Here is a 14,640-nt window from a genome sequence, read left to right as displayed (position 1 = left end):
ATATCTCCTTTTCAGAAAAAAGTGATTATGACCTAGCTGCCTTATTCAAACAGACTCATGAAATGCTGACACACGAGTGGAGTCACTGTAGCTTCCTTAGCTAATATACAAGTTGTCTGGGTGGGGATGTAGAAACATAAAATATTTTATATTTGTACTGTTCAGACAGTATTTGAAGTAGATTTATTTTCAGGCACTTTTCCCTTTTACTGAACTGCATCTCTTATCAAAAAGCTACTTTCTTTACCACTACATTTTTACAAAGCACTGAGTTACATGTTCACATTATATTTTTTATAATCAGAAACGAGAAGGGAATTTGTCAACCCATCATATCAGAGCGATCAGGTTTTTTTTACAGTAGTCCAAACTGGACAAATTAAACACCTTTAGATTTTTTTATGTCAACTGAAGGCTACCACAGGGTTCTTTCATGTTTGGAAGGGGAGGGTGAACCTTTAACTACATTTAAAATATGGAATTACTTCTACGAAAGTAGACAAGTTACTGATCAGATTGATTTGAGATTCAGATTCAGGGATGACTTTCATCTCGTTGGTCACCAAGGTTAATAAATTAAACTATATGACATTATTTTCTGACTTAGTACTTATTCATATGACATCATATGATAGGAAATCATTTTATGATGAATACAAACTTTTTCTGTCTAGTACTGACACAGAGTTTGGGGAAATGTATTTTTCTATTGTCTTTAAACTTTGAGTTTAAGTCAGGTCAGCTCAAAACATTGATCATCTCATAACTATATGAATTACTTTATCCTCACACTCACACAGGGGATTTACTTTACCCTGATCCCATGGTAACAAATGAATGAATTAATGCATTTGATCACTGAATGCTCAAACACAATGAAGTGGAGAAAACCTGGAGTTTAACAGAGACATCTTTACATGTGGCTTCACAGTAGCTGGAGCAAAGAGCCAGACAGAACAGATATCTTAGTGTTTAGAATATTTTATTGCACAGAAAAATCATTTAATATTTGATATGATAGACAACTTTTCAAAATAGAGAATAACACTTACTGGAATTAAGTAATTTGCTCATAATTAGATCAGTGTTTGGTTCACAGGGAATCAATAAAGTGTGCAAAATATGTAAAATAAATATGAACACAGAACAGACAAACACTTGAAATCACAGACATGACTGGTAGCTTAACAGTGACTGTAAAGGACTGATTTTATTCCCATCAGAGCTCACAATGGGAAATATTTTCACAATACTTTTGTGTCTCCCCACAGAATTGTTTTATTTTGTCTTCACAATCTTTTAAAATCCAATGACACACCCTGCATTGATAATTGAACAACTTATTGAACTCAACTTTGAACTCTGTCTCGAATGTCCTGATTAGTGAAAGTGAAATAAAATCCACAGTCAAGTTGTCAATCTCTGTTAAAATAGCTCAATAGTTAAAGGCATGAGAGAAGTATCAAACTGAACTAACTCCAGGATTTCCCGAAATGTTGAAATTTTCCTTTAAGTGGATCACTCCAGTGTGTTGACCATGACCAGTACCTGGGCACAATTTGTACACATTAATATTTTATCAATGTAGTTTTCCAGAAAGTTTCAAAATGCATCATTGGCTTCTGTAGCCAGATCTGCTTTGTATTCTGGGATGTGGCAAAGCACACACACTGCAGCAGCCGGTCTCAGAGAAGAAATTCAAGTCTGGTTTGGCCTTATAATATACCTTCTATCCATATTTACTTACTTGCTCCCGCCCTAGATACATTTGACCAATAAGAGGAGTTCAAATCAATTCAAATCAAGTCACGTTGTTTGCAGTGATTTTGGTTCACTTGGAGTTTTCTGTGTGAAAAGAAACCGAAACAAGGGGTTTTGAAAACTCTATGCATTTGGAAACTTAATAAATAACCAGCGCTTACACATTATAGGTGTTAAAATACCCAGAGTAGCTGATTGTGTAAATATGTTTGGATAATCTTTATGTCATCTTTATGACCATGTGTCTCAAAACTCCTGCTGTGAACTCTAACTTCTTCTTCTTCTTCTAAGTTTTCCAACCCTGAGTACACACATTAGCTTACCACACAACAGTTCACATGAAAACTTTGGGATAAATACTTAGTATTAAATAGAATGAATGTAACAAAAAATCCTACTGATAAATCAACAACAATAACATTCGTTCTTTCAGAAGTTCAAGTCAGTGCTGTAAGATGCAATGTGGGAAATGGCAAATAATGACACCTGTTAAGATTTGATTGGCTCTTTCGCCTATTCATGCAACACCTTAGAGTGAACGAGAGCGTGAACAACATATACAAAATAAAACCTTCACAGGATGTCCCTTACACTAGTTTGGAGGATTGACTTGGGGAGGATTAGAAAGGTCTGTAGTTCCAGAAACTAGAGAAGACTGATATCTGCAAAGAAAGGAGGACAAAGGAGCTTAGTGTGGCATTAGTCAAGTTACGCTTTTACAATTATACACCAGCAAATTATTATCTACTGAGCAAGTGGCCCAAAAAAATTAATTAATTTTAATGTTTTTCAAACAGCGGCCCTTTATTTGTAAATATGTGTGTTTAAATGAATGGAACTTCTCTTTGAATCTATCCAGTAGATCGCCGGCAGCTACAACTCGAAAGCAGTGGCTACAATGTTATCATATGAGGCAACAGCAGCAGTCCACAAAGTGTCCTCTAAAAGTTTTTTAAAGTCTCACTCTCAAGTCCTGTGACACTTGAGTGGCTGTGGCTCAGGGATTAGAGCAGTCGTCCTTTAACCAGAACGTCAACGGCTCGATACCGGTAAAAGTGTGCTTGGGCAAGATACTGAAGCCCGAATTGCCCCTTCACACAGAGAACAGTCCTGCACTTAGATGCAATGTATGAATGCCTGTGTCAATGCGTGAATGTAAAACTGTACTGTAAAGCACTTTGAGTGGTCATCAAGACTAAATACAGACCGTTCACTTGGGTCCCTACAGAAAGGCGGAGGTAGAATGGTGAGAGAGTTGGAGAATTTATTGAGAGAAACAATTATGTCTGAATCTTTTTCTGATGTGTTGATGAAATTTTAGATTTTGATGGTCCTCCCTACTTGTTTGAGCCGGAGTATACAGTCAACGAGTTCCTTTAAATTGAAGAGCGAACGAAGCGGCAACAAGTAGATGAGGGACAATGAACTGCTGTAGGATTCAGACTGGGACCTCTCATGAGCCAGACATTTGTTATGTTGCCAAAGTCTTGGCCCCAAAAGACCGAAAATAACAATTTGAGCCTTTGATTGATGAAAAACAACCCTTCCGACCTGTCGTGGGTCACAGTTGCACCATAAGATCAAACTGTAGCCATTACCGCTGTGTTGCTGCTGCCAGCGGAGATGACCTACAAAAGTTTTTGTAAGTACCATTCATTTACAAACCCACATTTATAAACATAAATGTAGGCCTAGGTTTACAAATATTGGGAAATCTCCTTTAAAGGATAGGTTTGGACTTGGTCGGGTTCATCTCGACACATGCCATGTAAAAAAATAAGAATGCTGAAGCCATCTGTTCATTGGTGATGGAATACTACAAAAAATGTATGTCATGCATAATTTCACCTGAAGCAGATAAAAGACGTTAGCAGTCAAATCAAGTGTGAATTCCTTCTGATGTACTGATGACTTGTAAAAACTGGACCTATATTTTAACTGTGACAGAGTCATCCTCCAGGAGAGACATGTACCTTGTCCTTAAGCTGTTGACAGAGCTGCAGGGAGATGGTGAAGAACACCAGCGTATCGTTGAGCCAAGGCACCACGCACTCCACCTTGTGAACATGGCTCACCTCGAAACGGTTGTGGTTGAGCTCACTGCCGGGGGAAGTGTTCACAGAAAGTAAAGACACACGCAGGGGAAGATACACCCCCACTCCACAAAGGTGTTGAAGTCCCTAATAGATTGTCATCAATAACTACTGTTCCTTTTCACTTGCTATATATTTATTTAAGGTAATCATTGTATGCATTATTTACACATCTACATGTGTTTAGAACAGAAAGAATAGAAAAGAAACAGGACTTACAACATTGCTCCAGGGTTGTGCAACACTGAACTTCCAGCATGTTTGAAATTCTATTGAGATGAGAGAGTTACGAAAACATCCACACGACACTGAGTGTAGCTTTATATAGTGATGCAGAGTCACAAGTTCAAACCTTGGTGGTGTTGGGGGGCAGCACATGGAGTTGGTAGACCGTCAGACACAGTTTGCTCAAGTTGATGTAAAAGTTCACCATCACATCTCCAGGCATTGGAGGAGTGAACATTTTCTGGACATGAAAGAGAAAGAGAGGAACATGGAGCAATAGTGAACAGTGCAAGGCTTCATGGTAAAGAAACCCAAGAAAAGTGTACTCAAGTACAACTGGACTCGACTGGTGAGGCAACACGGTCAAGCACCATCATATACTAAAGAGCTCATAACACCATATAATCCAAATAGATCACCTCACTCCCAAAACACAGGCTCCCTTGTTGTTCCAAGAATCTGTATATAATGGGAGGCAGAGCCTTCAGCTCCTAATCTGTGTTCGGGAGACAGAAACCATCTCTATTTTTAGGGTCAGACTTAAAACATAGTTCTGGTTCTGCTAGAAATGTCTTCCAGTTAATGAGGGAGTTTTTCTCTTCACAATTCCCATGACAAATTATTATGGAACTCTTGGGTTTCTCTTATGTTTTGTAAGGTCTCAACCTTAACATGTGAAGTGCCTTGAGTTAACGTATGTATGTGTGCTGCACTCAAATGTACGATGGAATACATTTTTTTCTCGTTTGAAATTGTAAAAAAAAAGTGTGGGTGTTTAAAGGAAAAGGACTTACATCATGTGGCCATGTGAGTATCAGACCACTTCCCAAAGCTGTCTGAGTGATCAGCTTTCATATGTGTCCTCAAAGTGTCTCGGGGGCTTTTTCAACTAAGAGCTGACCACTTGTGATCGGATCACCTGAGAGGGATGTTAACACCCAGACTGAACCGGGCCTTTGTCCTTAGTCGTGATGTAGTTTGTTCAAGATAAACAGTTTGATTCTTTATTTATAAAATCTTACTTTAAATACACCACAATAGGAAAAAAAATTTCAGTGAAAATTTCACAGCTGGTGTTCCACTTCATTCCAAAGCTGATAGATGGGTTGAGGTTGGGGGTCAATTTTCTGAAATTTGTCTAATCTAAAATTTTTACTCAGGAATTCCTGGATAATGTTTCATCTCCAAGTCCATTACAAATATCAAGATGAAACCATTTGAAGGTTTGGTATTCATGAGTCACACAAACCAGAGAAAGGCAAGAAAACAGAGAGATTTTCTCTTTATTGGAACTAGTGGATTCAGACGAAACCAGGAGAAACAGCCTACGATAAACCCGAGGACAGAGACGGACACATTTGTTTTGCTATGTACATGTACTCGTACACATATTGGCGTCTTCAACAACCCATCGTCTATAAAGTTGCTTTCAGACATGCACTGAACTCTGCAGTTCCTCTGTATTTTATCTGAAGAAGGTGCATGTGAGAACACAAATGTCCAAGTGAGATGCTCTGCAGTTTCTGTGGCCTTTCTCTGCCTGGCCTCCTAGTATCATGTATGTAGAAATCCATGAGAAGTCGATGTGTTAATCGCGCTGGATTCACCACAAGCTACAGACGCAAACATTTAAAAAACGAATGTCTCCTAGTGAAAAAGCCATGTCATAGACGTAGAAGACACAGACGAACATGTCAAGTTTTTTGTGATAAGAGCCGACAACGGTGTCGGGGTGCTGTAAACATGATCACGTAATCTCTGCAAAGGAGTTGATAAATCACTTCCTGCCTCTGTCTGCTTCCTGTTGTGAGCGTGCCTGTGCAATGTGTGTGTGTGTGTGTGTGTGTGTAATGTGTGTGTCTGCAAGCCTGTACCATCAGACCACTGGTGGCCAGCTCAGGGAGAGTCATGGAGGCGGGGGTGGTGAGGCGGTTTCGTGCTCGCGTCAGCTGCAGCATCACTGCATCCATGAGCTACAGAACAACCAGTTACATGAAGTTAGTACAAGAAGTGACCCCTGTAAGGCTGGGATATCATCCATGTTTGGAACAGGGCTCTGTGGCCCAGAGTGGGGGCCGACCTTATTGACCTCAGCCCCCGTCTGGAAGTGGTAGCTCTCATCACGGCTGTTGAGCAGCTGCAGAGCCTGGTTCACATGGTTCCTGGCATCCTGGATCTGATTGAGGAGTGGAGGCAAGAGGGAGATGAAGTGGTGAGAGGGATGAGTGAGGCAGGATTTCCGATTTACTACGATCACAAAATTCCTACAGCTACAGCTGTGGTTCTCCATGTCCGTGGTACCATTATACACCGACCTGCTGCAGCTTCCACTGCTTGTCGTCTCTGAACTGAAAGTGCAAACCCTGGCTACTTTTGGCAACCTTCAGATTTATGTCCTGTCAAGAAAAGCAAAACATTTAGCTAAATCAAAGTCTTATGTCCTTTAAAAAGGAAGAAAGCTTTGATTGAGAATAAGTCAAACTCACAGCCTGACTCAGAGCCTCTCCCTGCAGAGTAAGCACCCCCTTCACCTGATCCATGCTGCAAAACAACATCACAGCTTGATTACTCACAGAGAAACCATGGGAAAAGGCAAATTATAGCAAGCAAAATGTTTACCGAGTGTATGGAAGAAAGTCCCTCAAGCACTCTTGAGATATCACATTTAAGAGTCACCAAAAACAGGTTTTTGACTACTGAAATCTAATCAGTTAATCAGTGAGTCCAAGCGAATTGTACAAGATGTAATGCAAATCCTAACTGGCAATCCTGATATGTCATATCACAGGGATAAAAAGGTCACTGTGACCTTTGACCTGCAGGCACCTAAATCTATTCAGTTCATCTTTGAGTGTAAGTGAATGTTTGTGCCACATGTAATGAAATTCCCTTTCGTTATTACTGATATATTGAGTTCAAAACAACGCATGGTCATGTGACCTGGACCATTTGACCTTGACCACCAACATCTATTCAGTTCATCTTTGAGTGCAAGTGAATGTTTGTTCAAAATTTGAAGACATTCCCTCAAGCTGATCTTAAGATGTCACATTTAAGAAAAATAGATATACTTGTGAGGCCATCTTGACCTTGACTTTTGTCTTCATAAATCAAGTGAGTAAATCCTTCGGTCCAAGAGAATGTTGTGAAAGAATTCCATCACAGCATTCGAGAGATATCTGAAGTGGCTGCTTAGCCAAACACACAGAGACCAAGCGACACGGCTGGTTAGAGAGACATCAACACTACTGTTGTTTACATGGTGTTCTTGTGACCAGCAGGATAGTTCTGCTTCATCCACCCATCAGAGTTGTAAACAACCTCTTTAACATAAGAGGGAGGTGGGACCCTTGCATTATCTGCGTTACCCTACACAACTTGTATAGTGAGTGTCAGGGTTCATACACATTTTGACCAATGGATTTCCATGACTTTTCCATGACTTTTTAATAACTTTAAACCAAATTTCCATGACCGAACATTTTGTGAAATCTTGGTGTATAAGCGAAAAAGTGACAAAATGTAGTATTCAAACTAACAATGAGAGTTCCAAGGCATACAGTATACCTTAAATGACACAAACCCAAGTATGCCTGCTTAAATTTTGAGCGTATTTCTTTAAAAGCATATGAATTATTTAAAACTCAGCGTAAATGAAGTAATGAACGACATGAAAATATGAATATAACACATTTCCATGACTTTTCCAGGCCTGGAAAAACACATTTTAAAATTGATTTTAAAAATGACTTTTCCAGGTTTTCCATGACGTACGAACCCTGGAGTGTATAAAGCCCCCCAGCACTGGGTATATGTAATGGCCAGTACAGAACTGTGTGATCACACTCTCTAGCTGACATTGTACAGAGGGTGTGCAAATCCCCTTAGGCTACATGAATATTTGTGTTCATGACATTAACTGTCTGTTTACACTTAAAATAGCCTCAGTTCTCCATGAAACGTTAGGGCTGCCCGGCTCACTGTGTCACATGCCCCTCCCATACCAACAAACACACTGTACATGACTTCTCTGGAAACCAGATGAAGGAAATCTGTTAACAACAGAGAATTTTAATCCCTGCAGCCACTTCGCTCAAGACAAGACGCTGCTTTGTGACAGACATAGGGCCTTACTGTGTTTCAGTCGACCCAACCATTGTAACTGTACAGTAACTGTTGCACCTTGAAATGAAATGCTTAGAGATATGACGTATTACGTTGAGCTGCCGAGGATGAAGTTTTCCTGCTTGAGCTGACTCTCCAGACCTGGTGTCGGCGTTGAGAAACGTCTTGATGCCTCCTGTTGACAACAGCAGAGCAAAGTTTCACTTCCACAAAATGAAAACTTTGGAGCCTTTGAGTTGACAAAGTAGATTATTCACTGCTTTCAGGTAATCTTGAGACTTTTTGCTGAATTATTCTGATCCATTATGCTAAGTCTGGGCTACAATCCAATTACAATTTGCTTTGCAATTTACTACACAAGCTACTGAAAACACATTACAGCTATGACTGGGTGATATTGCAATATAATCATTCATTGACTTTGGCTGGTATCGAATGGTGATGATATGATCAAAATCTTTTTGATAATTTTTCTTACTTGATTTTGACAAATCAATGATTCTGAGCACAGTGTAAATAAAAAATAAACACTTGTTGAGCTTTGTCAAAATGCACAGCAGTGGGACAGTAATATAACCATAAAGGAATGCAGTAGGAGCTCTAATATAATGACTTGTAGCCCTTGTGCATGTAAAACTCAATCAAAGTTGAAGACTACATTTCCTATGATGCATGTTAATAGCACCTCTTTGTTGAACCATCCCTGTCTGAAAAAAAAAATCAAACATTTGAAACTCGCTGCCACCATTTTGTAATGCAGGCTTGCTGTATTTATCTATCTTTGTGTATTTGCAGCATTTGAAATCTCAGGTCTTCCTTAATTTTCTTTAAAAACTTCCTTAAGAACCATGAAGGACATTCTACAACAGGCCAGGACAAGGAAACAGATGTATAGTGGTGCAAAGGCCCTTAAAATATGTGACAATGAGTTCAGTGACATAACTTCAATCAGTTGTAAACATGAAGTCTTAACTTTTACCTTGAGGACATCCTGGAGCTGCTTCAGGACAGCGTGGACTTCCTCTTTAAGCAGCCAGTTGAATTCCTCCTCCTACATGACAGATCAAATGAAGATGTGACTGATCCATGATAACTGGAAACAAACAGGAATATGTTGTGTACATTGAGAAACATGGACAGGTCTGAGGAGCTTTTCCTGTGGAGCTCGATTCTGTGAAGGAGGTACACTCCTGATCAAAATCTTAAGACCAGTTAAAAAATTGCATGAATTTGCATTTTGCACTGTTGAATCTTAGGAAGGTTCTAAGTAGAGTTTCAAAATGCAAAAAGAAGAAATGGGAACAAGAGACCAAAATTTGTGAGCAGGCAATTTATTGAAAACAACAATTTAACTGAAATAGGCTGTTCATCAGCTGATCAAAAGTTTAAGACCACAGCTAAAAAAAAAAAAAAACCCTCCTAAAACAGAAATTAAAGTGTCAAAAACTGACTCAGTAATGAGTAGCTCCACCATTATTGTTGATCACTTCAAAAATTCAAAAAGTGTTTCCAAAAGGCTAGTGCGAATGTTGCGCCAAGTGGTGAAGATGGCTTCACCACTTCCACTGTCTGGAACTGAAGTCCATTTTTGTAAACTTCCCTTGCCATCCATCCCCAAATGTTCTCAATTGGATTAAGATCAGGGGAACACGCAGGATGGTCCAAAAGAGTGATGTTATTCTCCTGGAAAAAAGTCTTGGTCAGACGAGCATTGTGAATTGGAGCGTTGTCCTGCTGAAAAACCCAGTCATTACCACACAGACGAGGGCCCTCAGTCATGAGGGATGCCCGCTGCAACATCTCCACATAGCCAGCTGCTGTTTGACGCCCCTGCACAACCTGGAGCTCCATTGTTCCATTGAAGGAAAAAGCACCCCAGATCATGATGGCGCCCCCTCCACTGTGCCGCGTAGAAAACATCTCAGGTGGCATCTCCTTGTCATGCCAGTAACGTTGGAAGCCATTAGGACCATCAAGGTTACATTTTTTCTCGTCAGAGAATAAAACTTTCTTCCACCTTTATATATCCTATGTTTGGTGCTCCCTTGCAAAGTCTAAACGGGCAATTTTGTGGCGTTTAAGGAGACGTGGCCTTTGAAGCCATTTCTTGTTTTTGAAGCCCTTCCTTCGCAGATGCCGTCTGATGGTTATTGGGCTGCAGTCAGCACCAGTAATGGCCTTAATTTGGGACGAGGATCGTCCCGTGTCTTGACGTACAGCCATTTTTTGGGTCTACCACTTGATTTTTTTGTTCCATAACCCTGAGGATCTTTTAAGAAATGCAAAATGACTGTCTTACTGCGTCCCACCTCAGCAGCGATGGCACGTTGTGAGAGGCCTTGTTTATGCAGTTCAACAATCCTACCACGTTCAAACACGGTGAGCTTTTTTGCCTTTGCCATCAAGAGATCTTCACAGTGTGATTATTTGACAGGAAATGACATGGAATCCAAATTTTTGCACAGATTTTGGCTTTTAAAGGCTGTGGTCTTAAACTTTTGATCAGCTGATGAACAGCCTATTTGAGTTAAATTGTTGTTTTCAATAAATTGCCTGCTCACAACTTTTGGTCTCTTGTTCCCATTTCTTCTTTTTGCATTTTGAAGCTCTACTTAGAACCTTCCTAAGATCCGACAGTGCAAAATGCAATTCATGCAATTTTTTAACTGGTCTTAAGATTTTGATCAGGAGTGTATCAGATGAGAATGCTGCTAAAGTCATAAACCCTGTAACACAGTTTAACATTGTTTTCCATTTACATGCCTGTAAAGTGTAGGAACACCTTTCTTACATAGCTGGTAAGTTGAACCCTGCACTCTCACTCATGTGCTGCACCATCATTACTACATTGTATACCTCTTTTTACTCAGAACTGTATGAGTGGATTGCATGTGCTTGAATGAAATTTGTGCTAATTTGCTTGCATTTGAGCTAAGTTGAGTTTTACCTCTGGCAAGAAGCTTATGCTTTCATCTGCTTCTGTTTGTTTGTTATTTAGCAGGATTACGTTAAAACCACTGGGCAGATAACAACAAAATAGGGTGTGGTGGAGCAATTTTGTAACTTTCTTTAACATTGTGAGATATGGTGTTTTTCAAAATTTTTGTTGATTTCTCAGAGAACAACTCACAATAACAGTGAGTTCATGCAGATTCAAATAAAAATCTGAATGTGGTGAATTTGTAAGTAATTTCATATATTCCAGCTGCTATGTTAACGAATAGGGTTAGAAACCTGTTACTACCACCAACATACAGCTGAGACACAATGTGGCCATAAGGCTTGTTTAACTTTAAGGGGACTGTTGGCAGAGCTATGTGCTCTTCTTAGTGATATTCTTGTTTGAAAACATGGCGGCCCTATGTGGTAGATATTATTATATAGAAACCCCTCTCAGTGCAATTTATGTTCATACTTGCTATGTAGCAGCAATACAATCCTCATCAAATGTAATTGTGATAGAAACTGTTAAAGTACACAACGTTCCGGTCAAAAAGACCTATGTTGAAATTAAATGTCATATTCTAAAACCACAATACAGGAAAATGGAACTGCAATACCACAACCTGGGTTGTTGAGCTTATGTGCAGAACACATTTTTCATTATTTATATGTTTTATTTGAATAACTGACGGCACCAGACAGAGACAAGAGAACTAAGAATATCATTGCATTGATAACTTGTTTATTTCTGCATATGATAATAATGCCGTTGAACTTTGAAAGCAACAAAACTGTAATTTTTAAATTTTAAATTAGTTTGTTGTGTATTTCCTTTTATCTATTTAATTGTCTTCCAACTACATTTGTCATGCCTGCAGTATATCAGTTTGTGAAGGCTTGGAATCAGTTTAGGTTTAGTGCTTTAGTGATGTTGAAGTTACATTACTGCTGTTTACATTAGTTACATATGCAAACAACGTCAATCATCCAAACAATGACAGTGATGAAAAGAACTGCTTGCTGAGGCAAAAGGTTGAGTAAATTGTAAGTTATGCTAATTTTCAAAGTTACTTTTGTTGGTTTATCTGGTGTTATCAGGTGACACACACACACACACACACACACAGGTTTGACTTCTATTCATTGATAGGAGCCTAAACAAAACATTATCCCTAACCATGACCAATTCATTTCTAACTCGAACCTAAACACAATTCACATCTAAACACTGAAGTGTTTAACTGGACCTCAGGATTTGGTGATTTTCCTCATTAGAACTGAGCTTTGGTCCGCATGAGGTCACCTGGTCCTGACAGTCAGTGTCACATGCTTGTATTTCTATCTTAGTGAGGACACTCATTAACATGACACATTCTCTCTGCACTATATGGTAAATGGTCTGTATTTATATAGCACTCTTCTAGTTGTGAGGACAACTCAAAGTAACCTAACCTCAACCTTTCAAACGAAATGTGGAACCCAAAACCTAAACCTAACCTTGACCTCAACCTGATTCAAATATCCTCACTCTGTAAGGTCTGACAGTCAGCACTCACACACTAGCAGAGGATGAGAGAAAGAGGGAGAGACACAAACACATCTCTGTATAGTTGTGAGGACACTCATTGGCATAATGCAGGAGTGTCCAAACTTTTCATCCCGAGGGCCACATACAGAAAAAAATACCAAGGACTGGGCCACTCGCACCGCCAACCCCCCCTGCCCTGGAGTGGACTGTTGACAGTCGCGTCGCTCAGGGCGGGGGGACGTGGCGGCGTGGTGGCGTTCTGAGGGACAGCTAGCAAGTCAGCAAAGCAATTCACCAGACCTTCTTTGTGTGTGGCAGTCTTTGTCGACCTTTTATTACTTTTTCTGGAGGACAAATTTGTCCCTGATCTTTCTACACAGCTTCGTACACTCGTCGACCTGCAAATCGACGTCAGCCGAGATCTCCTTCCAGGAATTGCAGGTCATCTGCGTGTCCTTGTATTTAGTCAGTGACGGGTTATACAAGTGGTCATACTTTCAGATCTCTTCTGCCAAGTGCTCTTCTATTTGGTCCATATCCGTTCTTCTAAATCTTTCTTGGTTTCTGCCAGTATTATGGGGCCTGAAACCGGAAAACGCAGAAGCATGCACCGGCCTCTCCCCTGTCAAAGAAGCCTGGCCCCATAAAGCAAAACAAAGTGCTAAAAGTAAGTGCCATTTGAGCGCTACTAAATTTTGAGTATCAAAAAAAATAATAATAATAATTTTATTTTTTATAAATTATATTTTTAGACATTGATGCGGGCCAATTAAAAATGGATGGCGGGCCGCAGTTGGCCCGCGGGCCGTAGTTTGGACACCCCTGGCATAATGTGTTCCCTAGCCCCTTACCCTAACCATTACAACTAGATGCCTAACCTTAACCCTGACCTAAACCTAACTCTAACCAAGTCTTATCGCCCAAACAGCCCAGTGAATTTGTGAGGACCAGCCTCACATTGATGGTACCAGAATTGGTACCACAGACACACAGACAGACACACACACAGACACACACACACACAGACACACAGACAGACAGACACACACACACACACACACACACACACACACACACACACACACACACACACACACACACACACACACACATCACGACAGAATGACAGCTCGAGCCGTCTGTAGCACCTGCAGGTAAGCGCGCGGGTGGAACTGCTCCACCTAACTCCATCATTTAGAAAATATCTGGCAATGACGTTTATCACAGCGGGTTCAAGCCGAACCTGTGCGGTCCAGCTACACTCCCACACAGACACACACACACAGTGTCTCACCAGTACGGCTCTCTCCACCTGACTGGCCGCGGACATCTTGGGCAGCTCGGAGAGAGACCTCTGCGGGTTGAGCATGGTGAGCAGCGGAATGATAACAACACCTTCTTCTTCTCCTCCCCTTCTTCTTCTTCTTCTTCTTCTTCTTCTTCTTCTTCTTCTTCTTCTTCTTCTTCTTCTTCTTCTGTCCTCTGCTGGGGATGAAGGAGCCTCACTAGCTTAGAGGATCTGATGCCTTCAGGTGCTGTCGGACATTTGAGCGTCTAAGTGAGCGCTGAATAAAATAGAAAACAAATAGACATCTATGATCCCCAGCCCCTGACGTAATAGAGGCCCAACGATAGATATCTACGTATATACAATAAACGTACATGAATGTTTAGTCTTTAATTTCAGATTGGATTGTACTGAAGGTGAAGATTTACGTCTTATTTCTCACACATCGTTAAAAATGTTTGTCTTTTGAAGGGAACCATCCATAAATGAAGCGTGTTCATTTACTTATTCATTCTGATCGAACTAACACGGTGGAAATGTATTATGTTCTGTACGAGAGGCTCATGAACGCAGCATTAGGCTGGTCACACGTTCATTATTAAAGTAGACCCGCCCACCAATTCTTATCAGACGTTTTATTTTGGAATAACTTCCGCTCACGGACAATGTTAATATGC

The 14,640-nt window shown here is 40.3% G+C and overlaps 1 protein-coding gene across 1 annotated transcript; it reads right to left on the bottom strand.

Annotated features, from left to right (window-relative positions):
• Nucleotides 1-963: 963 nt before the first annotated feature.
• On the bottom strand, nucleotides 964-14,202 carry rogdi (rogdi atypical leucine zipper). The gene is made up of 11 exons (XM_061090229.1): nucleotides 13,970-14,202; nucleotides 9,184-9,255; nucleotides 8,297-8,379; nucleotides 6,566-6,620; nucleotides 6,395-6,475; nucleotides 6,160-6,255; nucleotides 5,954-6,052; nucleotides 4,207-4,320; nucleotides 4,074-4,123; nucleotides 3,735-3,861; nucleotides 964-2,423 (listed from the first exon to the last, which is right to left on the bottom strand). Exons 1-11 carry the CDS (start codon nucleotides 14,042-14,044, stop codon nucleotides 2,382-2,384), a joined length of 894 nt encoding a protein of 297 aa, XP_060946212.1. The 5' UTR covers nucleotides 14,045-14,202; the 3' UTR covers nucleotides 964-2,381.
• Nucleotides 14,203-14,640: the final 438 nt, after the last annotated feature.

This window comes from Limanda limanda, chromosome 17, assembly GCF_963576545.1.
Source record: "Limanda limanda chromosome 17, fLimLim1.1, whole genome shotgun sequence".
In the NCBI taxonomy this organism is placed as follows: Eukaryota; Metazoa; Chordata; class Actinopteri; order Pleuronectiformes; family Pleuronectidae; genus Limanda; species Limanda limanda.
The sequence above is the reverse complement of the archived record's forward strand: the minus strand, read 5'-3'. Positions and strand labels throughout refer to the sequence as shown.

What these genes read in the sequence shown, in the direction of transcription:
- rogdi (XM_061090229.1), bottom strand. Translation starts at nt 14,044, where the DNA reads ATGCTCAACCCGCAGAGGTCTCTCTCCGAGCTGCCCAAGATGTCCGCG. An exon ending in AGCAGTGGAAGCTGCAGCAG is followed by an intron (nt 6,256 to 6,394) that starts GTCGGTGTATAA and finishes CTCCTCAATCAG; the next exon opens with ATCCAGGATGCCAGGAACCA. An exon ending in GTCAACAGCTTAAGGACAAG is followed by an intron (nt 2,424 to 3,734) that starts GTACATGTCTCT and finishes CTTTCTTTGCAG; the next exon opens with ATATCAGTCTTCTCTAGTTT.